The sequence below is a fragment of the Podarcis bocagei genome (assembly GCF_964188305.1).
Source record: "Podarcis bocagei genome assembly, chromosome: 8".
NCBI lineage: Eukaryota > Metazoa > Chordata > Lepidosauria > Squamata > Lacertidae > Podarcis > Podarcis bocagei.
Window position 1 is genome coordinate 87,111,004 of NC_138133.1, and position 26,661 is coordinate 87,137,664.

A 26,661-nucleotide genomic window follows, 5' to 3' on the forward strand; every position below is an offset into this window, starting at 1 on the left:
GATTATAGAACTGCATAGCTGGAAGGGACCCCGAGGGTCATCTAGTCCAACCCCCCGAAATGCAGGAATCCCAGCTACAGCATCCATGACAGACCGCCATCCAACCGCTGCTTAAAAACCTCCAAGGGAGGAGACTTACACCTCTCATGGGAGCCCGTTCCACTGCCGAACAGCTCTTCTTGTCAGAATTCCCCCTCCGAATGTTCAGTCGGAATCTCCTTTCTTGAAACTTGAAGCCATCAGTTCAAGTCCTACCCTCCAGAGCAGGAGAAAACAAGCATGCTGCCTCTTCCATGGGGCTGCCCTTGAGACTGACCCAGAAACTCCAGCGGGTGCAGAATGCCGCGGCGAGACTCCTTACGGGGTATCACATTCACCCAGTGTGACACCAGCTGCACTGGCTCCCGGTGGAGTACAGGATCAGGTTTAAGGTGCTGGTTTTAACCTTTAAAGCCCTATACGGCCTAGGACCCTCGTACCTACGGGACCGCCTCTCCTGGTATGTCCCATGGAAGACCTTACGGTCTTCAAACAAAAACATCTTGGAGGTCCCAGGCCACAGGCAGGTTAGGCTGGCCTCAACCAGAGCCAGGGCTTTTTCGGCTGTGGCCTCGATCTGGTGGAACGCTCTGTCACAAGAGACCAGGGCCCTGCGGGACTTGACATCTTTCTGCAGGGCTTGCAAGACAGAGCTGTTCTACCAGGCCTTTGGCCAAGACACAGCCTGACTCCCTCCTTTGGTAATCCTCACAGAACTCTAGCCCAATGGTTGCCATTAATTTGATTCTGAATTGATTTTCGAATGAATTTATTTTAGAATGTATTTCAATTAATTGATTGTGATTTTATGTAAATTGTGTTACTTTTACTGTTGTTATCCGCTCTAGGCCTGGCTTCGGCTGGGGAGGGTGGAATATAAATAATTTTATTATTATTATTATTATTATTATTATTATTATTATTATTATTATTATTATTACTACCCTCTGTCATTCTTGTTTTTCTTTTGCTGATGAACCCCTGCTGTCGTGGGGGCTGCCTCCATTAAGGCAGGCGGGACTGGAAGCCTCCAACTCTGTAGCTCTATGATTCTATGAGTTGGTTCCCATCTCCTGAGTGACCAATGCTCTTCTTTGTCTAATTTATGCTTTTATGTTCTGCGTTCCAGGAATCTCCCGTGACACTTTGCTGCTTACGTGCCTTTCCTTGGCGCATTCAGACAGAGGAACATCTCTTATGAGATGCCAGCATGCTTCAATTAGAGGGAAAGCTCAACGATAATGATTACTCATCAGCCCTCTTTGGTGTGCCTGAGCCAGGGGGCACGGCACCTGCATGTAGGGTTGCCACCTGTCCTGTACATTCTAGGAGTGTCCCGTATTTCAGTGTAAAATGCTATGTCCTGCACTGATACAATTTGTCCTGTATTTCAGGTTTTCTCTGTCTCTCTCTCTCTCTCCCCCCCCGCAAAGTTAGGGATCCTCCTTCTCTCTCCCCCTCTCTCTCCCTTGGTCAACTTAGAGATCCTCTCCAAATGCATGTGCTTGAAAGGTAACAACAACAACAACAACAACAACAACAACAACAACAACAACAACAAATTTATACATACATACATACCCTGCACATCTGACTGGGTTACCCCAGTCACTCTGGGTAGCTCGCAACAGAATATTAAAAACACAATAAAACATCAAACATTAAAAACTTCCCTAAACAGGGCTGCCTTCATATATCATCTAAAAGTCAGATAGTTGTTTATTTCCTTGACATTTGACGGGAGGGCATTCCACAGGGCAGGCGCCACCACCGAGAAGGCCCTTTGCCTGGTTCCCTGTAACCTCACTTCTTGCAGTGAGGGAACCGCCAAAAGGCCCTTGGTGCTGGGCCTCAGCGTCCGGGCTGAACGATGGGGATGGTGACACTGCTTCAGGTTGTTTGAAAGGTCATGTATTTAAGCTCTGGCTACCCAAGCACAGACAGATTTGCAAAGCCATGTGTATGTGTGTGTGCGCATGCGGCAAATTCCAGAGGGGCAGTCCTGTTAGGCTGCAATGAATTGCAACGGGATTTTTTTGAACTAGATGGAAAGGGGAAAAATCACCTCCAACCGCCCTGCTCTGTTCTGTATTTTGCCAGGACAAAGGTGGCAACCCTACCTGTGTGAGCTCACCTGAGCCCTGCCACTCTTCCAGATGCTAATGGACAAAAAGTGGGTCAGGTAAGCCAGAAACACAAACCTTTTGCACCCGTCTGACCTGTCCGGTCGTTTGCCTTTGGGAGGCTTAAGGAAGAGCCTGTTCAGAAGAGCTCCAGGGCAGGGACCGCCCGAATGCCACAAAACCTCCGCCCTGGCCTTGGAGAAAATGTCTTGTGTAGCCAGATGCCCAGAGATCACGTAGTCACTGAATCACCGCTGGGCAATTAGGAAGGCGTTGCAAGATCTCCATGTCATCCACTTGACGGATTCATGCCCACCTGGATTTATAGCACGGGTTGTGTTTATACAAGAAGTCAGCTAAAATCTCAGGGAGCACTTCAAACAACAACAACAACAACAACAACAACAACAACAACAACAACAACAACAACAACAACAACAACAACAATAATAATTTATTTATACCCTGCCCATCTGGCTGGGTTTCCCCAGCCACTCTGGGAGGCTTCCAACAGAATATTAAAATACAGTAGTCTGATAAACATTCCTTAAACAAGGCTGCCTTCAGGTGTCTTCTAAAGTCTGGTAGTTGTTATTCTCTTTTACATCTGTTGGGAGGGCGTTCCACAGGGTGGGCGCCACCACCAAGAAGGCCCTCTGCCTAGTTCCCTGTAACTTGGCTTCCAGCAGTGAGGGAACTGCCAGAAGTTCCTCGGCATTGGACCTCAGTGTCCGGGCAGAACGATGGGGGTGGAGACGCTCCTTCAGGTATACTGGACCGAGGCCATTTAGGGCTTTAAAGGCCAGCACCAACACTTTGAATTGTGCTCGGAAACGTACTGGGAGCCAATGTAGGTCTTTCAAGACCGGTGTTATGTGGTCTCAGCGGCTGCTCCCAGTCACCAGTCTAGCTGCCGAATTCTGGATTAGTTGCCGTTTCCAGGTCACCTTCAAAGGTAGCCCCATGTAGAGCGCATTGCAGTAGTCCAAGTGGGAGATAACTAGAGCATGCACCACTCTGGCGAGACATTCTGCGGGCAGATAGGGTCTCAGCCTGTGTACCAGGTGGAGCTGGTAGAAAGCCGCCCTGGACACAGAATTAACCTGCGCCTCCATGGATTCCTGCAGTTATGACCCACCTTTCCTGCGAGGAGTTCAAGGTGGTGTGCATGGCTTGCCCCTTTCCCGTATTCTCCACACAACAATCCTGCAGAGCCGATCAGGGCAAGGGATAAGCACACAGGGGCCAAGGTCAACCAGTGAGCTTTATGGCTGAGTCGAGATTTGAACCCTGGTTTCCCAGGTCTAGTCCGACCATTTAACTACCACACCAAACCTGTTCTGGGCTGAGAAGCTGTCATAGCGAAAGAACGTAACCCCTCTCCCAATTTAATCTGGATTTACCCTCCCTGGTAAATGAAAAACCCTATTGCCAACGACCCCTTTAGTAAACACACAAGACATAACCGGCTGTAAAAGGTAAAGGGACCCCTGACCATTAGGTCCAGTCGTGGCCGACTCTGGGGTTGCAGCGCTAATCTCGCTTTATTGGCCGACGGAGCCGGCGTACAACTTCCGGGTCAGGTGGCCAGCATGACTAAGCTGCTTCTGGCGAACCAGAGCAGTGCACGGAAACGCTGTTTACCTTTCTGCCTATTTATCTACTTGCACTTTGACGTGCTTTCGAACTGCTAGGTTGGCAGAAGCTGGGACTGAACAACAGGAGCTCACCCCGTTGCGGGGATTCGAACTGCCGACCTTCTGATCAGCAAGTCCTAGGCTCTGTGGTTTAACCCACAGCACCACCCGCGTCCCCAAAACTCATAATAATTCTATGCTAACTAGATTTCTAGACCACCCAGCAGCTGAAGTTCTCTGGGAATGTGCAGTAAAGGCCAAGACAGCCACTCTCTCTCCTGACTGCCAGCTAGAAGCTCCACCTAGGCCTCTCAGCTCTCTCAACCAAGACTTGCAGAAATCTGTAATGCCATTAAACGCAACCCAGCTGGTGAAGCGTAGCCCTTTCGCTGGCAGCTGGTAAGCAGTAAGAACCTTATTGCTCGGATCAGCAGAGAGAGAGGATCCTGGAGGTTCGCCTGAAGATTATAACCGGAGGTGCTGCGGTTACGCAAGATGGTGAGGAACATGTTGCAAGGAGAAAGCGCGATCGAGCAAAATCCACTAGAGAGAAGAGGTGCAGGGAAAGGGTTGTTGGCTGAGTTGGGATGGCAGAGCAGTCCTTTATGTCGGCGCCATCTAGTGGTCGAGGGGGGGGGGACATCACAGAGGCACAACTTATCGGAGCCAGAGCTTAATTCTCTGAAATTGTTCCTGAAACTGGCAAAAGCGCTGATGTACTACATATCCTCCAAGCGTCCCGTTTTTCCAGGGACAGCCCAGAATGACAGAAGAAGAAGAAGAAGAGTTTGGATTTGATATCCCGCCTTTCACTCCCTTTAAGGAGTCTCAAAGCGGCTAACATTCTCCTTTCCCTTCCTCCCCCACAACAAACACTCTGTGAGGTGAGTGGGGCTGAGAGACTTCAGAAAAGTGTGACTAGTCCAAGGTCACCCAGCAGCTGCATATGGAGGAGCGTGGAAGCAAACCCGGTTCCCCAGATTACGAGTCCACCGCTCTTAACCACTACACCACACTGGCCACCTTGGTTTCTGATTTGATCCCAGAATGTCCCACTTTTCCATATTCCTCCCCTCCACATCCCAAAGAACAATTAAAAGTAGTTTATGTGTCTGTAGAGGTATAAAAATGGAGCCCTGCTTTTCCTGACAATAATATTCCTGCACAAAATGAAGGAACTGTTAAAGCTGGCATAGGAAGCCCTTCCTATAATTTTGAAGGAAAAGCTCACCAATTGGCTTCAAATTCTTTCGTTGCAATACTTCAGCAGGCAGCCATTTCTTAGGTAATGCACTGAGTGTTTATTCCTTTATTGTAAATGGAGCCTTTCACTGTCTACACACAAGTAAGTCCCAGTGTATTCAATGGAGCTTACTTCCAGGTAACTGGTACAGACTGAGCAGCCTTTTACTGCAATCCAAAGCATTTTTACTCAGAAGTATGTCACACAGAGATAAATAGGTATGTTCATGATGCTTTTGAATTCTGGTGCTGGAGGAGACTCTTAAGAGTCCCATGGACTCCAAGAAGATCAAACCAATCCATTCTGAAGGAAATCAGCCCTGAGTGCTCACGGGAAGGACAGATCCTGAAGCTGAGGCTCCAAGACTTTGGCCACCTCATGAGAAGAGAAGACTCCCTGGAAAAGACCCTGATGTTGGGAAAGATGGAGGGCACAAGGAGAAGGGGACGACACAGGATGAGATGGATGGACAGTGTTCTTGAAGCTACCAACATGAGTTTGACCAAACTGCGGGAGGCGGTGGAAGACAGGAGTGCCTGGCGTGCTCTGGTCCATGGGGTCACGAAGAGTCGGACATGACTAAACGACGACAACAACAAAAAATGTTCCTGATCATTCTCACTATTACTGTTGTTGTTGAGCAAATGTTTTTCTTTTTTTAAAAAAAAAATCATGGTGCATGTGTTAATTAACTTACCAATGCCATATTGTCTGTATTAGCAGCGATATTTTTGTAAATTGCCACAGTTAACAAAGTGATTATCAGCTCTCTTTGCTTTTCTACGTTGCATTACCTTCTGAGATGTTTACACTCATGCAGGCCCACAGGTGGCAATCCTAAGAATATGTCTGTGCGAGTGGGGCGGTGTGTGTGTGGGGAGAGAGATTAGATTCAGTTTGCATTTAAAGGTGGACCTACCTAGTTCACATTCTCCAAAACAATATGGGAAACAAAACCTAGCTATCCTTCAAATTTGCATTTCTCTGAATTTTGTGATGCAGATCCCAGCCAGGATACAGAACCCAGCAAAAATGCATAGATTTGGTGAAGATTGGACGTTTTCATCCCAAAAATGTTTTTGATTTGAGTTCCTACTGAAATGAGGCTGCATTTTAATGTTGTACTAAATCTTGTTTTTAAGTTGTATTTTAATCAATTGTTTTTACCTGGTGTTAGCTGCCTGGAACCCAGTCTTGGCTGGGGAGGGCAGGGTATAAATAAAAATTATTATTATTATTATTATTATTATTATTATTATTATTATTATTATTATATGCTTAGTGCCCCCAAAATTGCATATATTAGGGGAAATAACATCCCACAAATGCATTATGTTAGGGAAATTGCTTTGCAGAAAGATGCGGATCAGGCATACAAAAATGTGTATATTGGGAGAACTTTGCAAAACCATTGTGTTTTGTCTTGTGGATGTGATGCTGAGAACTGAAGAATAATAAGGAACAGAGAGAAACCAAAATTGACAGATTTGAGCATTCCTCTGTATTTGTGTGTGTTTATTATACACATATGTCATACATACACATCCACTGTCGGTCAAAGGAGACAATACTGTTAGCCACCTTCCCATGTTAGCCAAGTCAGTTCATGATAAGGAGAAGAGTTTGCAATTCTTCCCAGCAGAGGGCAGCAGTATACATTCTTCACCATTTCCATTGCTCGTACCTGCTAGAGCACAATCTGCCTGGACATTTAAGGCTATGAAAACCTGAAATGGGAACAGCGGTGTTCAGCTCCCTACCCACTAGCATCTAATCAGACTACAATCTTCTTCTTTGGCAATCACTGGTAGCCAAGTAAGATTGTCTTCCATAAACATGGTTTTAACAGTGAGTCCGTAAGTGATTGTGGAGGCCAATTCTAGATCCACACGTCCTTCCACAGTGGGGACATAGGTTTCCGGGTGGGAGTTGATCCCGGTGAGGGTTTGCCAAGCGTGCCTTCATCTTAGCATGTTTCTCTCTTTTGTCCTGCATTCAAGTGTCTTCAAAGCCCATGACACCTTTGGTAAAGGCTGTTCTCCAATTGGAGCGCTCGCAGGCCAGTGTTTTCCAATTTTCTGTGCTTATACTGCATTTGCGGTTAACAGACTGAGATTGAATCCTGACAAGACAGAAGTACTGTTTTGGGGGGACAGGGGGCGGGCAGGTGTGGAGGACTCCCTGGTCCTCGGGTAACTGTGCCTCTGAGCTGTTTATCAGCTCCATCTGGGACGCAGGCTGAGATCCTCCCTGCCCACAGACTGTCTCACCAGAGTGCTGCATGCTCTGGTTATCTCTTGCTTGGACTACTGCAATGCGCTCTGTGTGGGGCTACCTTTGAAGATGACCCAGAAACTACAACTAATCCAGAATGCGGCAGCTAGACTGGTGACTGGGAGCGGCTGCCGAGACCATATAACACCGGTCCTGAAAGACCTACATTGGCTCCCAGTACGTTTCCGAGCACAATTCAAAGTGTTGGTGCTGACCTTTAAAGCCCTAAATGGCCTCAGTCCTGTATACCTGAAGGAGCATCTCCACCCCCATCGTTCAGCCCGGACCTGAGGTCCAGCGCTGAGGGCCTTCTGGCGGTTCCCTCACTGCAAGAAGCAAAGCTACAGGGAACCAGGCAGAGGGCCTTCTCGGTAGTGGCGCCTTGCCCTGTGGAGCGCCTTCCCATCAGATGTCAAAGAAATAAACAATTATCTGACTTTTAGAAGACATCTGAAGGCAGCCCTGTTTAGGGAAGTCTTTAGGGAAGTTCTGATCTTTTATCGTGTTTTTAATATTCTGATGGGAGTTGGTCAGAGTGGCTGGGGATCGGCAGGGTATAAATAATATATTATTAAAATTAAATAATATATTATTATTGTTATTATTATGCTCAGCTCCCGTGTTTGGGCTCCCCCTTGGGGGACCTGAGGCTGTGAAAACAGGGCATTGGACTAGATGGGACCTGGGTTCTCCTATTGCTCCTACCATGTCTTACCTAGTCCTGTATTGTTCAACTCAGATTGGCAGTGACCAGCTCTCTGATCTGTGTTTAACTGGGGATGCCAACGATCAATCCTGGTAGCCTGCCATAGCTCGACTTCTGAGCTCAGCTGTTTTCCCAAATAGTAAAAAGCATGGGCACTCCTTAATCTATCAAAGTGTGCCTACAGACAGAGCAAAGACTTTGAATCCGCATTGGTATGTTCAGGGCCCTCTTAAGCATATTTGGCACTGTCGTTCAAAGACCTCTCTGGTGTGCCCCCCCCCCGTTTCCCAGAGTTGTCGACCTTTTCCCAAGCCTCTGTGGGGATCACTCTTCTCCCGCGGAGGCTAGGAGGCAAGGAGGCAAGCTGCACACCCGCCAGCCATATGGTTGACCGGGCACAGCTGGCAGGTGTGCAGGAGGGAAAGGAGAGGCTGCCGGAAAGCCACGCAGCTCCCCCACTCACTGGGGCGCCCCTGAGAGGCCAGCGCCCTGGCGCAACGCGCCAGTAAGCCCAATAGAAAAGATGGCTCTGGGTATGTTACTAGACGATAGCATGCTTTTCAGATTCATTAATCTAGACCGGTAGAGAATAAATGAATGTCAGCTGGGAAAACTGGATTGTGCGACGTGTGTACATGTTGGTTCATCAGCTCTGATATATATGATTCCCAGATACATAGCATTTCTATGTATTCACTCAGTGGATTTGTAACTGGCTGACTGACCAAACCCAAAGGGTGCTCATCAATGGTTCCTCTTCATCCTGGAGAAGAGTGACTAGTGGGGTGCCACAGGGTTCTGTCTTGGGCCCGGTCTTATTCAACATCTTTATCAACGACTTGGATGATGGACTCAAGGGCATCCTGATCAAATTTGCAGATGACACCAAACTGGGAGGGGTGGCTAACACCCCAGAGGACAGGATCACACTTCAAAACGATCTTGACAGATTAGAGAACTGGGCCAAAACAAACAAGATGAACTTTAACGGGGAGAAATGTAAAGTATTGCACTTGGGCAAAAAAAATGAGAGGCACAAATACAAGATGGGTGACACCTGGCTTGAGAGCAGTAAATGTGAAAAGGATCTAGGAGTCTTGGTTGACCACAAACTTGACATGAGCCAACAGTGTGACGCGGCAGCTAAAAAAGCCAATGCAATTCTGGGCTGCATCAATAGGAGTATAGCATCTAGATCAAGGGAAGTAATAGTGCCACTGTATTCTGCTCTGGTCAGACCTCACCTGGAGTACTGTGTCCAGTTCTGGGCACCACAGTTCAAGAAGGACACTGACAAACTGGAACGTGTCCAGAGGAGGGCAACCAAAATGGTCAAAGGCCTGGAAACAATGCCTTATGAGGAACGGCTAAGGGAGCTGGGCATGTTTAGCCTGGAGAAGAGGAGGTTAAGGGGTGATATGATAGCCATGTTCAAATATATAAAAGGATGTCACATAGAGGAGGGAGAAAGGTTGTTTTCTGCTGCTCCAGAGAAGCGGACACGGAGCAATGGATCCAAACTACAAGAAAGAAGATTCCACCTAAACATTAGGAAGAACTTCCTGACAGTAAGAGCTGTTTGACAGTGGAATTTGCTGCCAAGGAGTGTGGTGGAGTCTCCTACTTTGGAGGTCTTTAAGCAGAGGCTTGACAACCATATGTCAGGAGTGCTCTGATGCTGTTTCCTGCTTGGCAGGGGGTTGGACTCGATGGCCCTTGTGGTCTCTTCCAACTCTATGATTCTATGATTTCTAGTGCCAAGTCGGACACGATTAAATGACTCAAAAACAACAATAGTGCCATAGAGGCAAGGCACGTAGTTGAGGTGCAATCACTGGCTGAAATTGCAAGGAAATGGATTATATTCTGCCACCCAGTGTTTGAAAGAGAGGGAAGATGGGCTCCTGGAGGGGATTGCATGAGCTCCGCTGTATATAGTAGTAGGTCAAAAGGGGTCAGGCAACTGAGAACTTGCTTTGTGTAGCAGGCACAAACTGCCACCACCTGCTAAACAGGACATAACTCATGCCAACAGCTTCCCAGCAGATGCTCAGAGCCGTTGCTGTGAAAAGGCCGCAGAGGTGGAGCAAAGTTCACTTGACTGAGGCCAGAGCACCTTGAGAGTGTTCAGGATAAACCATGAATCAAAATGCTGCCATTTCCCCCACATTCAGCCCAGTCTGCTGCTTAGGAATGAGAAAGGTTAGGTGCAATTATTCCCCTTCTCAGAGGTTCTAGCTCTTAATGGCTGCCTGATAGGCAGAAGCTCAACAGGTGCAGCTCATAGCTGTCAAGTGTCCCTTATTTGAAGGGACAGTCCCTTATTCCAGCGCCATGTCCCGCTGCTGTCCCTTATTGATGGATGTCCCTTAAATGTCCCTTAAATGATGTCCCTTAAATTTCAAAGTAAGCAGCTCCTCTCCCTCCCTCCCTGCCAGCCAGGGAGGAGGGAGGCTCCAACTGTGTTGCTTGGCTGTGTTGCTCACCCAATAAGAAGTCTAAGAACGACTGGGGAGTGGAGCTTGCATGCCTTGTGTGTGGCTAGTTAATGCAAGCAGAGGGGTTTTTTGAATGCTGGACGCCATTTTGTTGCACGTGCTGCTGCAAACTTTGCAGTGCAAAGCCAGGCCGGGGAGCCATCTTAAGTTGGTTGGACAGTGTTCTCGAAGCTACCAGCATGAGTTTGACCAGACTGCAAGAGGACAGGAAGACTGGAGTGCCTGGAACAGGTGAGGCTGCAGGTCCCTTATTTTGGCTGCTGGTCCCTTATTTTCAAGGCTGTTGGTCCCTTATTTTCAAATCTGTAAGTTGACAGCTATGGTGCAGCTTCTGCTATTTTTTTTTGACTGGGTGGGGAAATCGGTGTCATTTTGCCTGGCATGATAACTGTTTAGAGACACAGAACCCCTCTTGGAAACTAAGAGGGCAACTCTTGGCCCTGATGCCTGATTTGACAGAAGCAAAATCCTCTCCGTTTGGTGGCTTTTCCTCTCCAATGTTTTCCACTGGCCTGCTGCCACGATGGCCTTAGATTGTCAGGACAGTGAAGAAAGCAGGAGGTCTATGGAGGCTGCCAGTTGTTTAATTTCCTGCTATTAATGGAGCGTAATCTAAACACCCATGGCAAATATTTACCTCTGTGCTCCCTCTGCTGAATGTCCTGATGGATGATGGACAGCCCTCCACTCCTCTTCCAATCTAAATGGTTGGACTTATTCAAGAACCCGGGAAGAGTGTGGGGCGAAGCCTTCCTCCCATCATTCAATTTTAAGACTGCCAACTTTGATTGTCAACTGAATTGGGCGTGGGAAGCTAGTCATGACAGAGGGGCGAACCAGCTTCCTTTGTTCAATTTTTTTAAAAAAGGATGATCTTTTAAAGCATGAGCAAACCCACTAGAGCAGTGTTTCCCAACCGGTGTTCCGCGGCACACTAGTGTGCCGTGGAACGTTGCCTTGTGTTCCGTGGGAGGGAGGCGGGCGAGTCGGGCGGCGAGAGGCGGGGCGGCGGCGGCGAGGAGAGGCCGCCCAGCGCGGGGCTCTCGCCGTCTGCCTGCCTGGCTGCCTGCGAGCTCGGCGGGCAGCGCTTCCGTCCACAGCGCCCGCCTCGCGGCTCTCCCTCGTCGCGCGCCTTGGCTCCCGCGGCCGGCGAGGGGAGCCCGGGCCGCGCGCGGCTGCTGCTGCCGCCGCAGCCTCTCCGGGCGGGAACGCTGCGGGTGCGCGAGGGAGGAGGGCGGCCCCCAGGGGCTGGGAGAGCCGGGCTGCCGTGGCCGAGAGGGCTGCTCTGCCGGGCGCCGCTGACATAATTTAAGAAAATTATCGCGCGCCTTGGCTCCCTCGTCGCGCGCCTTGGCTCCCGCGGCCGGCGAGGGGAGCCCGGGCCGCGCGCGGCTGCTGCTGCCGCCGCCGTTTGTGGTCATGGCTGAGCTGCCGCCTAGGGAGGAGGGGAGAGGGGGCTGGCGGGGGGGGGGCAGGCGGTGAAGGGGGCTTGGCTGCCCCTTGCAGGCTCAGGTGTGCACAGGTGGGTCCCTGGCCACCTGCATCTCTGTGTGTTGATCAATTGGAGGGGGGAAGGCAGGTAGAATTTGCAGCCTCTCAGGCCAGGAAGGGGGAAAGATTTGGGGTCTGGTGAATGTCTGGTGCGGTTCTTGTGACGCTCTGGCCATCCTGGGGTGTCCCCGGAGAAGAACTCAGAAAGGCCTGTGGGAAAGATCTGAGCCCTAAACTGGCTTTTCTGGTTCCTGGAGGGAGGCGAGAGCTGAGCTGCTGGTTCTTAGGAATGTCCTCCTCTCTCTCTCTCTCTCTCTCTCTCTCTCTCTCTCTCTGGCTCTTCCCGCCCAGGGCTTGTGGGCATCTGCTCTGAGAGGAAGATGGAGGTGACTTCCCTTAAAGGTCATGGAATCATAGAGGTGGAAGGAACCCAAAGGTCATCCAGTCCAACCCCCAGCAATTCAGGACTCACAGCTAAAGCATCCCTGGCAGATGCCCCCCCCCGACCTCTCCCTAAGAGCCCCTTCCCCTGTCTGACTGCTCTCACCACCAGAAAGGCCTTCCTAATGTTTTGTGGGAATCTCCTTTCTTGTTTCTTTATATTTTATTGAGAGTATTACAAGGAGTTAAATTGGCGGGGGGGGAGGGGGAAATAAAAAGGTTACATGCATTAAAAATAAATAGAAGCAGAGGAAAAGAGCAATAACAAAATAGCAATGGAATATAATTAAACCTACAGAGCTATATATGCAAATGGATCTACCTATTCTTTCCCTTGAAGATACATTGATTCGTTTGTTACTGTGGTTTCGATCAATACTTTCCAAAGATCTTTACATTTGTCCATGCATGATCTTTGTCTGAAAGCTCATGGGTTGCAGGAGTTGTCATAGGAGGTTATATTTTTGACCTTCCAACTGTTATGGAAATTACAGGGGGGGGCACATCTTTAAAGTTGTTAAATGCTGCCGGTGTCGACGGGGAGGACACCGGCAGCAGCGCCCCCCCCCCGAAACCCGCTCCGGGCAGGTAATTCACAGAGAGTGGACAGAAGGAAGCCTTAAAGGGCTTCAGCCTCCCAGAGTGGCGGGGAATAATAATAATAATAATAATAATAATAATAATAATAATAATAATAATAATAATAATAATAATAATAAAATTGACAGGTGGTGTTTTTCTAGGTGAGGGGGTGGGGACTGTAATAACAAAAAAATCAGCTGTATATCAACCGCTGTTTTGCAATGAGGAATTGCAAATAAGGAAGATCAAAAGGAGAATGTTTTTTTGGGGGGGACTCTCTTCCTCTTCCTCCTCCTCCTCTCGTTCTTGCTCCTCTTCCTGGCAAAAGGGCTGCTGAGACCCCTTCTCTCTTGGGTGCCGGTGGGTGCTGTGACGTTGACGCTGCTGTGGCAAGTGCCTTTACTTAGCAGAGTGCATTCCCCTTTACACAGGAGGGGAGGGAAAATAATTGAAACTTACACTTTCGTGCGTCCCTCCCGGCGCGACGCTGCGCGCTGACGTCACGGGGCTGTAATGGTGGTGTGCCTCGAGATTTTTTTCATCAAACAAGTGTGCCTTTGCCCAAAAAAGGTTGGGAAACACTGCACTAGAGGTCTCCAGTGCTCCACTGGGCTAGCCGTTGACATTTTAGATTTTCCACTATGCCCTATTTTGATGGGCATTTGGGGGGAGGAGGAGGTGAGGGATGGAGGCAGCCAGCCAGCAGGCACTCTCATTTTTGTGGCAAAGCCTACCCCCACAATGGTCCTTGGACTGGTGCGGTCTGGCAAATCTTAGATGACAGTGGATGACCCAAAGGAGAACTTAAAAATTATTTTGAATAGTGCCTGCAAAAGCATGTACCAGTTCAAGTTACATTGCCCTTCTTGTTCTATCCCCCAGTTTCCCTCCTTTGTTCTCAGTGATGTCATCATGAAGCCAAATCTGATTGTCTGTGTCATGCAGTGCTATCATCCCTTCACCGCTGCATGATCGCTGATTGGCTGGGTTTATGCTTTTGAATTTGGTTGAGGCGCTCATCTCGCTTTCATGCCAAGGGAGCTTTCCAGGTCATGTGGCCAGCAGGACTAAACCGCTTCTGGTGCAACAGAACGCCGTGATGGAAACCAGAGTGCACAGAAATGCTGTTTACCTTCCTGCCACAGTGGTACCTATTTATCTACTTGCATTGGTGTGCTTTCAAAAAGCTAGGTTGGCAGGAGCTGGGACAGAGCAATGGGAGCTCATCCTGTCGTGGGGATTGAAACCACCGACCTTCTAATTGGCAAGCCCTAGAGGCTCAGTGGTTTAGACCACAGCATCACCTGCGTCCCTTTACCTTTACCTTTCCTAACTAACCCCAACTGATTCCCTACAAGTTGACACAAGCCCTGCAAGGTTGGAAATCAGATAAGAAGGGAAACAGCAGCGAAAAATCAGCAGGCAGAGAAGGGGTTAAGAATTCTCCCTCCCTCCCTCCCTCATTTCTTTGCGGAAATATCCTGGTTTTACTTTTTATCCCCAAAATAGTCCACTGGGGTCTTTCTTACATCCGAGTGCCTGAAAAACACAGTTTGCCCACAGCTATCTTGGGTGACTTTTTCCAGAAATAATAATATTCCTGAGAAATAAGTCTCATAGTTAATCGTGCTTATAAATCTCTTGTTTATTGCTCACTTGGTTTTTTTGCATTCAGTTGGGATACACATTAATAATAATACCACCACCAATTTCTGAAAATTGTTCATCTCCTTTATTATTATCCTTCAAAGTTCTAAGTCACTGGTTGCTTCCAGACAGCATCCATTCTGATTTATTTGTGCAAAGTTTGTTGAGTGGTGAGACCATAGTGACTGTTTATTGAGCATCCATATTGATTTGTTTGTGAGGCGATTGTACAAACGTTGCATAAAGCAATTGTTATCTCACACTCTCCACTGCATTTCCTCATCAATCTCCTTATTGCAGAAAATTAATGATTTTGAAAAGAAAAGTGGATTTGCTGCATAAGAATGCCAAATCAGCTGAAATTTGCCGGTCCATGTCTGAATTCCACTTGAACATAGCAATAGTCTAGAAGCACCCATTGTTAACATTTCCTTCTGTCGTAGTTGAAACTGTCTATAGGAGTGGCATCTGAACAAAACAAAAAACAAAACACCCTTCTATGTTTCAAGTTTTCTCCAAGTGATGGTGGAGAAGTGGACAGACCTGCCAAAATATGTAGCTGCGACTGTCCTTTGCTCTGTGGTTCCCAGCTTGAGGGAGCTGGTGCTGCAAAGTCGGGATGCAGACTCCGTCCTGGGGTGCAAACCCAGGAACTGGCAATGAAGTGGAGACCTCGCCATATCATTCCCACAAGAGAAAGCCAGCCTGCCATTCTTGGTGCCACTGGAGAACCCAAGGAGTGTTGCTTCATATTTGATGAAGGTCCACGTGATGTTCTAAATTACTCTTAGGAAAGAGAATAGTGTCGCATATTCTGACATTTACAACAATGTACATGGGGACGCACCAGCCTTTAGGAGCTCGCTGTACTATTTGGTGAGGGCAGGGCCAGCGGGGTCCCTACAGCATTTGAGAAGGCCATAATGGCATTCGAGCCCGAGCCCTTGTTTACGCTGATGATGTCTCCACTGGTCTGCTCCGGCTCAGACTTCCTGAAGATGTTCTTCATGGTTGACTGGAAGTTGTTGGTGACAAAGCAGTAGACGATGGGGTCCATGCAGCTGTTGAGGCTGCTCAAGGTGACGGTCACGTGGTAGACGATCAAGCTGATGTCATTGGGCATGGCTGGGTTGATGGAGATGGCCAGCTGGCGCACGTGGAAGGGAGTGAAGCAGATCATGAAGATGATGAGGACCGTGATGAGGAGCTGCACTGCCCTCATCCGCCGCTCGCGACTCTGGTGCATGAGCGTCGGCTTGGAGAGGGCGCACATGATCCTGGTGGTGAAGAAGGTGATGATGACAAGGGGGAACAGGTACTCGCAGACCATGAGGGGCAGGATCTGGGCGATGCAGCACTCTGAGAACTGCATGGCCATGGTGAGGATGGAGAAGGTGACCACGGTGGCAAAGACCCAGATGAAAATGCAGATGCCTTTGGCATAGTTGGGGTTCCTCCACCGGCGGGAGGCTTCCACCTGGACAATGGCCAGGTACCGGTCGATGCAGATGCAGGTGAGGAAGAGGATGCTGCAATACATGTTGACGAAGTAGGTGAAGATGTGGACGAGGGCACACCTCTGGCAGTTCCTGGCGCTATAGTGCATGATGATCCGGATGGGCAAAGAGAAGCCCACCAGCAAGTCGGTGATGATCAGGTTGATGGTGTAGATGACCGAGGTGGTTTTCGTCTTGGTGCGGAAGCAAAAGACGTAGAGGGCCAGAGAGTTCAACACCACGCCCACCAGGAAAATGATGGCATTGATCACCACCAGCACTATCCACAGGGTATAAAACGTGTCCGACAGTTCTCCATCAAGGTGGACAAATTTGTTGAACAGGCTGTAAGTGGTGTAATTGGACGACACTGTGGAGTCATTGGAAGATGCCATGGTCGAGTGTTTTACAGGCACCTGCAAGACACCAAGCAAAGAGTCAGTCTCAGTTTCACATTTGCACAGAACTGTAATGTCAGATGCGGGTGGTGGTTGCTCATGAGTAACCAGGAAGGACTCCAACCTGTCTTTTACAGGTTTTATTTGTGCAAACTATTTACAGTGCAGATCCACAAAGTTCATGTCCATCTTAGTCACTTGCAGAATCCGGGCGTGGCCCCCTCTGGTTTCTCCCCCAACACAAGAACTTCGGCACCCCAAGCCTCCTCCTCCCCTCCTTGCGTTTCACCCCTCTGTGCAAGCTGGGCGACAGATGTGGCGTCCGTCCCTCCTGGCCAGCCCAGCAAGGCGAGGCACTGGGGCTCTCAGCAGCATCCTCAAGCTCTTTCCTCACTTGGCTGGCCCCTTCCCTCTGTGATGGCCTGGGATTTGGACTCGGACGCTGAACCTGAGGGATCCCAGCCTGCACAGGATTCCCCGCCTCCAGAACCAGTTGAGCCGGGGCTGGGGCATGAGCCTGAAGGGTCCTCTCCTGTGCTGGATCCTCGGGGGCAGGCACCAGCTGAGTCTGCTCTGGCTCCTGAGGGGATGGAGGACCCATTGCCTGCAGGTGCTCCACTCTCAGCCCCGTCAGGGGAAGCTGAGGTTGCCTCTGGGTCCGGTAACCCTCTAGCCTTTCCTGAGCAACAGAGGCTCAGGGCAGAGAGGCGGAGGGAACTAAGTTCCCACAGGAGGAGTGCTCGCCTCCAGGCCAGGAGAGGCGAGTCACCAGAGGATCGGGGCTGCCCTATGCTTCGGGGCTGATAAAAGCCGGCCAGTCCCAGTCCCAACATTGTTGGTTGCTAGTTCCTGCCTGAACCCTGTCCTGCTTTTTGGACAGAGCTCCTGACCCGCCCTGGCTCCCTGTTTGCATGCCTGTTCCTGACTTCACCCAACTCCCTGCCCTGCACCCAGCTTCAGCTACTACGGACTGCCTCCATGTTACACCTTTGACCATGGACTAGACTTGGACCTCGCCTCTCGGGTAACCCACGGGACCAGCACACCCTCTCTTCCCCCACTGGAGGTGTGGCTTTTACCACCGCTGGAAGAGGAACTGCTCCTCAGAAGTTTTGGAGGCTCTCTTTATCCCAACGGCCCCCCTGCCTCCCTCCCCTGTCCCGATGACAGTCCCCAGACATGTAATGACAGTAATTCATGTTGAATCCCATGATTCTTTTTCGAAGCTGGAGATGTGAGGACTCAAAGCCTAGCCTGGCCCTACCGTTATTTCCAGACATGTCTGGCTGCTCAGTGGTGAGGGAAACAGCAATTTGCACATGCCCATGAAACTGTTGTTGCTGTTGCCATATTGTTCTTACAGGAAACAGGTTGCAGGGCTTTTGTAGGGAAGCTAGGCTCAAAATCAAATCCTGATTGTGCAAGGACTCTGGGCCAGACTCCACACAGGCAATTGATCTGAACATGTGCTGCAAAATCCCTCTACTTCCATGTGCAAATCTTTCTGCCTGAATAACAGTGCATGATTTTCGTATAAGGAACTTAAAATGAGGAGGGTCAGTTGGGGACAGTGAGAAATGTCCCTATTTACCTTTCCCGCCCCAACCTGGCCACAGTGATCCATGCGCCGTTCACCTCCAGGCTTTACTAGTGTAACTCATTCTACGCGGGGCTGCCCTTGAAACTGTCCCAGAAACTCCAGTGGGTGCAGAATGCTGCAGCGAGGCTCCTCACGGGGTCCTTGCCATGGGAGCATATTCACCCAGTGCTCTACCAGCTGCACTGGCTCACAGTGGAGTATAGGGTTAGGTTTAAGGTGCTGGTTTTGACCTTTAAAGTCCTATGCGGCCTAGGACCCTCGTATCTACAGGACCGTCTCTCCTGGTATGTCCCACAGAGGACCCCAAGGTCCATGAATAATAATAGCTTAAAGGTCCCGGGCCCTAAGGAAGCCAGACTATCCTCCACCAGGGCCAGGGCTTTTTCAGTGATGGCTCTGACCTGGTGGAATGCTCTGTCCCACAAGACTAGGGCCCTGCAGGACTTGATCTCCTTCCGCAGGGCCTGTAAGACAGAGCTATTCTGCCTGGCCTTCAATTTGAATTAGCTTGATCCTCTATTCCCTTTCCCCCTTTCCTCTTCTATGAAGAAACCCTTTCTGGGACCCCATATTTAAATTATTCCCTGGCCTCCTTGCTGGCCCTAGTAGGACCAACTTGGTGATCACTTTATGTCTACTGACTGGGTCCTTCCTTCCTTCCTTCCTTCCTTCCTTCCTTCCTTCCTTCCTTCCTTCCTTCCCCAAAATGACCCCTGAATTTTTGAATTTTTTTGATATTGACGCTGCATTTTATGTTGTATTTTATGCTGTTTTATGCTGTTTTCAAGTTGCATTTTAATCAATGTTTTCTATTTGAGGTGCCGCCCTGAGCCCGGTTTTTAAACCCAAAAGGGTGGGGTATAAATAAAAATTGATTGATTGATTGATTGATCGGTCTGAGTTGTGTTGGAGGGTACGTGCCTAACCCAGAGTCTGTGAAGATGTGGAGGTGCTCAGCTCCTGGCCTCTCCAGCTACAAGGACCTTAGGGAGCAAACATCTGCCTGAAATCTCCAGCTGCCTATTGGACAACACTGGCCTAGATGGATTGCTTGTAAGACAACTCTGAGAATGACATAGGGCACAGCGGTTTTCAAACAACTCCCAGCTCCTTTAGCAAACTGCAGCTCCCAGAATTCTTTAGGAGAAGCCATGACTGCTTAAAAGGGTATCAGAGCGAATTCAATGTATGGTGGGAACACGGCCTCAGTATCTTCCTACATTCCTGAGAAAGAAGGCGAGATACAAAGATGCATTTTCCTGGCATGAAAACTCAAAAGAGCGCAATTTAAACAAACCGTCTGCATTAACGTTTCTGGCTTCCTGCATCTCCTAGACTTGAATCAAAGTTATTACTATTATTACTTCTTCCTTGCTCCTGCTGCTGGGCAAAATTTTCCCCCCAACCCTGTTTAATTCTCCAAAACCTCTGTGTTTAAACTTTCTCCCAGTGATTTATCATTTTATTTATAAATGAAGGGTTAAAACTTTCTTTCTTTCTTTCAAACGGTTCGCTTTGTCTCTTGGCAAGTTCTTGCTCTGCTCCAGCTCAGATTGGCCAAATATGGTATTTTACTTTTGTGGAAAGTGAGAAGGGCTGGCTGTGCCTTCAGAGAGGGCTCCTCAACAGCCCTGATGAAGGCTGAGAGGCAGGAAGAAGAGGCTGCTGTGAAGAGCAGAAGAGAGAGTATCTGCATGAAACTGGGAGAAAGGACTGAGAGCCAGGCAGAAAGGGGACCTGCAACCACCCTGAAGGACATGGTGCAAAATCCCTCTACTTCCATGTGCAAATCTTTCTACCTAAATAACAGTGCATGATTTTCATAAAGGTAAAGGGACCCCTGACCATTAGGTCCAGTCGTGACCGACTCTGGGGTTGCGGCACTCATCTTGCTTTATTGGCCAAGGGAGCTGGCATACAACTTCCGGGTCATGTGGCCAGCATGACTAAGCCGCTTCTGGAGAACCAGAGCAGTGCACGGAAATGCCGTTTACCTTCCCGCCGGAGTGGTACCTATTTATCTATTTGCACTTTGACTTGCTTTCGAACTGCTAGGTTGGCAGGAGCAGGGACCGAGCAACGGGAGCTCACCCCGTCGCGGGGATTCGAACCGCCGACCTTCTGATCGGCAAGTCCTAGGCTCTGTGGTTTAACCCACAGCGCCACCCACGTCCCTCTATGATTTTCATATATGATTTTCAAATAAAGAACTTAAAATGAGGAGGGTCAGTTGGGGAGAGTGAGAGATGTCCCTGTTTCGAACTGAGTTATGTTGGAGGGTACGTGCCAACCCAGAGACTGTGAAGATGTGGAGGTGCTCAGCTCCTGGCCTCTCCAGCTGCAAGCACCTTAAGTAGAAGCATCTGCCTGAAAACTACAGCTCCCAAAATTCTTTGGGAGAAGCCATGACAGTTAAAGAAGTATTGGAGTGAATTCAGTGTATGGTGGGAACACGGCCTCAGGACAGTGGTATCTCGGGTTACAGATGCTTCAAGTTACAGACGCTTCAGGTGACAGACTCTGCTAACCCAGAAATAGTACCTCGGGTTAAGACCTTTGCTTCAGGATGAGAACAGAAATCATGAGCTAAAGTGGTACCTCAGGTTAAGAACAGTTTCAGGTTAAGAACAGACCTCCAGAACGAATTAAGTTCTTAACCCGAGGTACCACTGTACAGTAGTACCTTGGGATGTGAACGGGATCTGTTCCGGAGCCCCGTTTGCATCCTGAACAGAATGTAAGCCGCGACAGCGTTTCTGCGTGTGCGCAGGTGATGTTTCACCGCTTCTGCGCATGCACGTGACGTCATTTTGACCATTTGCGCATGTGCGAGCGGCGAAACCCAGAAGTAACGCGCTCCATTACTTCCGGGTCGCCACGGAGCTCAACCCGAAAATACTTATCCTGAAGCGTATTTATCCCGAGGTATGACTGTATAAGGCATCTTCCTACATTTCTGAGAAAGAAAGCGAGATGCAAAGATGCATTTTCCTGGTGTGAAAACTCAAAAGAGCGCAATTTAAACAAACCGTCTGCATTAACGGGGAGCTGCAACCACCCTGAAGGCAGGGGCTGCTTTTGGTAACATGGCAACCCCCGCAAGGACAAAATTTGGTGCCCCCCCCAAAAAAAATATTTCTTATTTTCACCATAATTCCTTTTGGTACAGTTGCTTTTTTATTTATCTTCTCAGTAGGCAGCCATATAAATATGGGTTTTTAAAAATTATTATTATTATTCACACCCTTTTGGCTCAGCACCATGTGCACCTACAGGACACTTTGGAACTCCTTGCTTATTGAAATCAGGAAGACGCCTTCATTGACCCCTCTTTGGCGCTTGCCTAAAATGTTTTTGTTTAGACAAGCCTACCCAGATGTTTAGAAAGGTGTTGTGAGTTTTAGTCTGTTTTTCGTCTACTGTTGGTTTAACTTTTTGAAAGTCTTGTGTTGTGTTATTCTTGCTAAGTTTTCTTATCGATAATATGAGGAACGGCTAAGGGAGCTGGGCATGTTTAGCCTGGAGAAGAGGAGGTTAAGGGGTGATATGATAGCCATGTTCAAATATATAAAATGATGTCACATAGAGGAGGGAGAAAGGTTGTTTTCTGCTGCTCCAGAGAAGCGGACACGGAGCAATGGATCCAAACTACAAGAAAGAAGATTCCACCTAAACATTAGGAAGAACTTCCTGACAGTAAGAGCTGTTTGACAGTGGAATTTGCTGCCAAGGAGTGTGGTGGAGTCTCCTACTTTGGAGGTCTTTAAGCAGAGGCTTGACAACCATATGTCAGGAGTGCTCTGATGGTGTTTCCTGCTTGGCAGGGGGTTGGACTCAATGGCCCTTGTGGTCTCTTCCAACTCTATGATTCTATGATTCTAATAGCATTGTTTTATCTTTTTTCATAAACCGTTTTGCAGGTTGTTGCCACCCCCTTTTTTAAGTCAAGTGGTGTAAAAATTTTATGAAACCAGCCAACAACAACCAACAACAGAAGTCTAGTGTCCAGTACAACGTATTACCAGACGGAAAACTATGGAGAGACCTGGTCGGAATAGAGATACAGTGGACACTCGGGTTGCGAACATGATCCGTGCGGGATGCACGTTCGCAACCTGCAGTGTTCGCAAGCCGCAGCAGTAAATCTGCACATGCGCAGCTTGCCATTCGGCTTTCTGCACATGTGCAAAGCGCGATTTAGCGCTTCTGCGCATGCACGGCCGCCGAAACCTGGAAGTAACCCGTTCCGGTACCTCTGGGTTTCAGCGGGTCCACAACCTGAAGCGTCTGTAACCCGAGGTATGACTGTATTGGATTCTTGTCTCATTACACATGCTAAAGCTATTTTTGGTCACCTGCATACTATTCCTTGCTTTTTCCTGTAGGACTAATTGCAGTCGTTAACAGTCGTCAACAGGTTTACAATCACCCATCTCCTACTACCTTTCTGAGAAATACCCCACCCCACCCTCCCACTATATATAAGAGGCTGGTGACTTCTGTTTCAGTGTATCTGAAGAAGTGTGCATGCACACAAAAGTTCATACCTAGAACAAACTTAGTTGGTCTTTAAGGTGCTACTAGACTATTTTTTATTTAATTCAAGGAAAGTTATAGTATCACTCTATTCTGCTTTAGTCAGACCACACCTGGAATACTGTGTCCAATTCTGGACACCGCAATCTAAGAAGGATGTTGACAAGCTGGAAGGTGTGCAGAGGAGGGCAGCCAAGGTGGTCAAGGATCTGGAAACCAAGCCATATGAGGAACAGTTGAAGGAGCTGAGTATGTTTAGCCTGGAAAAGAGGAGACTGAGAGGAGATATGATGGACATCTTCAAATATCTCAAGGGCTGCCCCATGGAAGATGGAGCAATCTTGTTTTCTCCTGCTCTGAAGGGTAGGACCTGAGAACCAATGGCTTCAAGTGACAAGAGATAATAATAATAATAATAATAATAATAATAATAATAATAATAATAATAATAATAAATCATTTATACCCCGCCCAACTGGTTGGGTTTCCCCAGCCACTCTGGGCGGCTTCCAACTGAATATTTAAAACAATACAGCATCAGACATTAAAAACTTCCCTAAAGAGGGCTGCCTTCAGTTGTCTTTTAAAAGTAAAATAGTTGTTTATTGCCTTAACATCTGCGAGGAGGGTGTTCCACAGGGCAGGCGCCACTACTGAGAAGGCCCTCTGTCTGGTTCCCTGTAACCTTACTTCTCGCAATGAGGGAACCACCAGAAGGCCCTCGGCGCTGGATCTCAGTGTCTGGGCTGAACGATGGGGGTGGAGACGCTCCTTCAGGGATACAGGACCGAGGACAAGAGAGGAGATTTTGACTAGATTCGGAAGAGATTTCTGGCAGTAAAAACTGTTTGACAGTGGAGCAGACTCCCTTGGGAGGTTATGGACTCTCCTTCCTTGGAGGTTTTCAAGCAGAGGTTGGATGGCCGTCTGACATGGATGCTTTAGTCGAGATTCCTGCATTGCAGAGGGGTTGTACTAAATGGTCCTGGGGGCATAGCTGTCAACTTTTCCCATTTTTAAGGTAAATTCCCTTATTCCGAATAGGATTCCTCGCAAGAAAAGGGAAAAGTTGACAGCTATGCCTGGGGGTCCCTTCCCACTCTACAATTGTATGATTCAATCTATCAATCAAAATATCACAGAACTTGCTCCAGAACTTTCCCCGCGGAAACCCGCTCTTTAAAGCTCAGTTGGAGCAAACACAAATCTGTTGGGAAACCGGAATGGAAATTTGATCCAATTCAGCTTCAGAGAGTGGCTTTTTGCAGGAAAAGCTCTGATCCAAACAACCCACATACTCAGACATGGAAGCTCTCCCTGGAAAGAGCAGGGAGTGTGGCTAAGTTGGGTTGTGCATTTAGGGTTGTTGTTGTTGTTTTTATCTCCCAAGCTTTGTCTTCTCAGGGTACTTTTCCCTGCTGAAGTCACAGCAGCTAAAAATATTCCCTTGATTTGAAGAGCTCTCTTAAAAGAGACACTGCGGCGGGGCTCATTGGAATTGGTTCCTCACTCATCTCTATATTTATCGGCGCACACACTTCAAGTCTCATAAAAAACATTTTATTGGGGAGGCTGGGACAATTATATTGTGTATACACATCCCCTCAGCTCCCACACACAAGCCCATCACAAGCTTTGGGAGGAAAAGTCAGACAGCAGCTCAGGGCCAAAACAAGACGGCCTCTAAATATGTCACATTGAGCTACAAATCTTGATTTTTCTTCCCAAAGTAGAGGTATACATGGGTGGGGCTGGGGGAGCAGGGAAGGATCTTAAAAGGGAGCACAGTACACAGAGCGGGAGGAGACACATATCTCTTCCCAGTACAATACTATTGATTTCAGTCTCCAAACCAGACCAGGCACCAATGATGGTCACCAACTTGGATGGCTTCCAAAGAGGATTGGAGAAATTCATACAGGAGAAAGCTATTGTCTTTAAGCGCTCTTATGAAACAAAGAAGATTTATTCAGCCTCGTTGCAGGATTCCACAGGGCTGAAACGGCTATCGCTACGGTTAGCAGAGTGTTTTCAATGCCATAAAAATGGCAGCAACGGGGAGGATGGTTATTCTGAGCACTTTACTGGTAGAAGACATCCACAATAACATAAAAGCAACCCTGCTGGATCAGGCCAAAGGCCCATCTACGGCAGCATCCTATTCTCACAGTAGCCAACACAGTCAATATAGAGGGGTGCATTAGAGCACAATGGGGAAGCTTTTTCTTCCAGCTCAGGGGTTGCATTCTCCACATAGGGGCCACATACCAAAACTGGACAGGCCAGAGGGGAAAGTGGGAGGAGTCAGGGGGAGTGGGTGGAGCAATGGTTGTTGTCAGGGAACTGACATCGGAGGGAGAGGCGAAGGGGAGGCTCCCAGATGATGCTGGCGAAGGACCCAGCAGCAGGGGGAGAAACAGCTCAGTAGAGGGGGAAGCCAATCAACGCAACACCAGGGATAAAGGGGGGGCAGACGGGGGAAGTGGAGAGAGGGCTCCAGGACTCTTCACTGGACATCAGTGAGGAGAGCCCGGGTCCTCCGCTACCCACGCCTTCCCTGCGCAGAAGACTCCCGCGCAGTGAGAGGAGGAGGAGACTGGGTGTCAAACAACTTTTATGTTGGAAGAGGTTCAAGAAACGCCCACTGACGGATTCTGCCAGTGACTGAGGCAGCCACGATGAGAAGGGGCTGTGCAGTCAGAAAGGTTTAACAAGGCAAATTAACCGAGAAAGGCACCAGCTTACGCATGTGTAACTCATACCTATAACAGCTATTGATGGCCCTTGTGCATGAATCCTGCTTGTTGGTTTTCTGCAGGCATCTGGTTGGCCACTGGACTAGGTGGGCCATTGATCTGATCCAGCAGGTTGTTCTCGTGTTCTATGACGAGAATGGGTCCAGATCATCCATTTTACGCGAAAACACTTGGAACCTCACGGCCACCACCTACTGGAACACCTTGCCCCCCCAAAGAGAGGTTGACCATTAGCCAATAGTTACCCAGATCTCTTTCTTGAAAGACCTACATTGGCTCCCAGCACGTTTCCCAGCACAATTCAAAGTGTTGGTGTTGACCTTTAAAGCCCTAAATGGCCGCGGTCCAGTAGACCTGAAGGAGCGTCTCCACCCCCATCGTTCTGCCCGGACACTGAGGTCCAGCGCTGAGGGCCTTCTGGTGGTTCCCTCATTGCGAGAAGTGAGGTTACAGGGAACCAGGCAGGGGGCCTTCTCGGTAGTGGCACCCGCCCTGTGGAACACCCTCCCACCCTCCCACCAGATGTCAAAGAGAAAAACAACTACCAGACTTTTAGAAGACATCTGAAGGCTTTTAATGTTTAATAGGTTATTGCATTTTAATATTCTGTTGGAAGCTGCCCAGAGTGGCTGGAGAAACCCAGCCAGATGGGTGGGGTATAAATAATTAATAATAATAATAATAATAATAATAATAATAATAATAATAATAATAATTCCTGCTATTGGCACCATTTGTCGATGAATTCTTTTATTTTGCTGCATTTTGAACGCCCTCCCATCAGATGTCAAAGCGATAAACAACTACCTGACATTCAGAAGACATCTGAAGGCAGCCCTGTTCAGGGAAGTTTTTAATATGTGACATTTTAGTGTATTTTTCATCTTTGTTGGAAGCCGCCCAGAGTGGCTGGGGAAACCCAGCCAGATGGGCGGGGTACAAATAATAAATTATTATTATTATTATTATTCCCATCCCACCTTCCCTGCAAGAAGCTCAGGAAAACTTGCATGGCTCTCCTCCATTTTATCCTCCCAACAACCCTGCGAGGTATGACAGACTGAGAGGCAGTGATGGATCCAAGGTCACCTGTTAATGGAGAAATCTGATGGCTCCCCTGGACAAAAAAAAAAAACAAAAAAAAACAAGGACACCAGCCAGGAATACCAGAGCAAAACAGCAGCCAGTAGGCTT

At 48.5% G+C, this 26,661-nt stretch overlaps 1 protein-coding gene across 1 annotated transcript in view; it reads right to left on the bottom strand.

Moving 5' to 3' along the window:
- Positions 1 to 14,728: 14,728 nt before the first annotated feature.
- The window catches only part of GPR20 (G protein-coupled receptor 20), a 38,084-nt gene continuing 26,151 nt past the window's right edge, over positions 14,729 to 26,661 (bottom strand). The window contains exon 3 of the mRNA XM_081204984.1: positions 14,729 to 16,593. Coding sequence (XP_081061110.1) covers positions 15,535 to 16,572 — 1,038 coding nt within the window. The 5' untranslated portion in view covers positions 16,573 to 16,593 and the 3' untranslated portion in view covers positions 14,729 to 15,534. The remainder of the gene's footprint in view (positions 16,594 to 26,661) is intronic.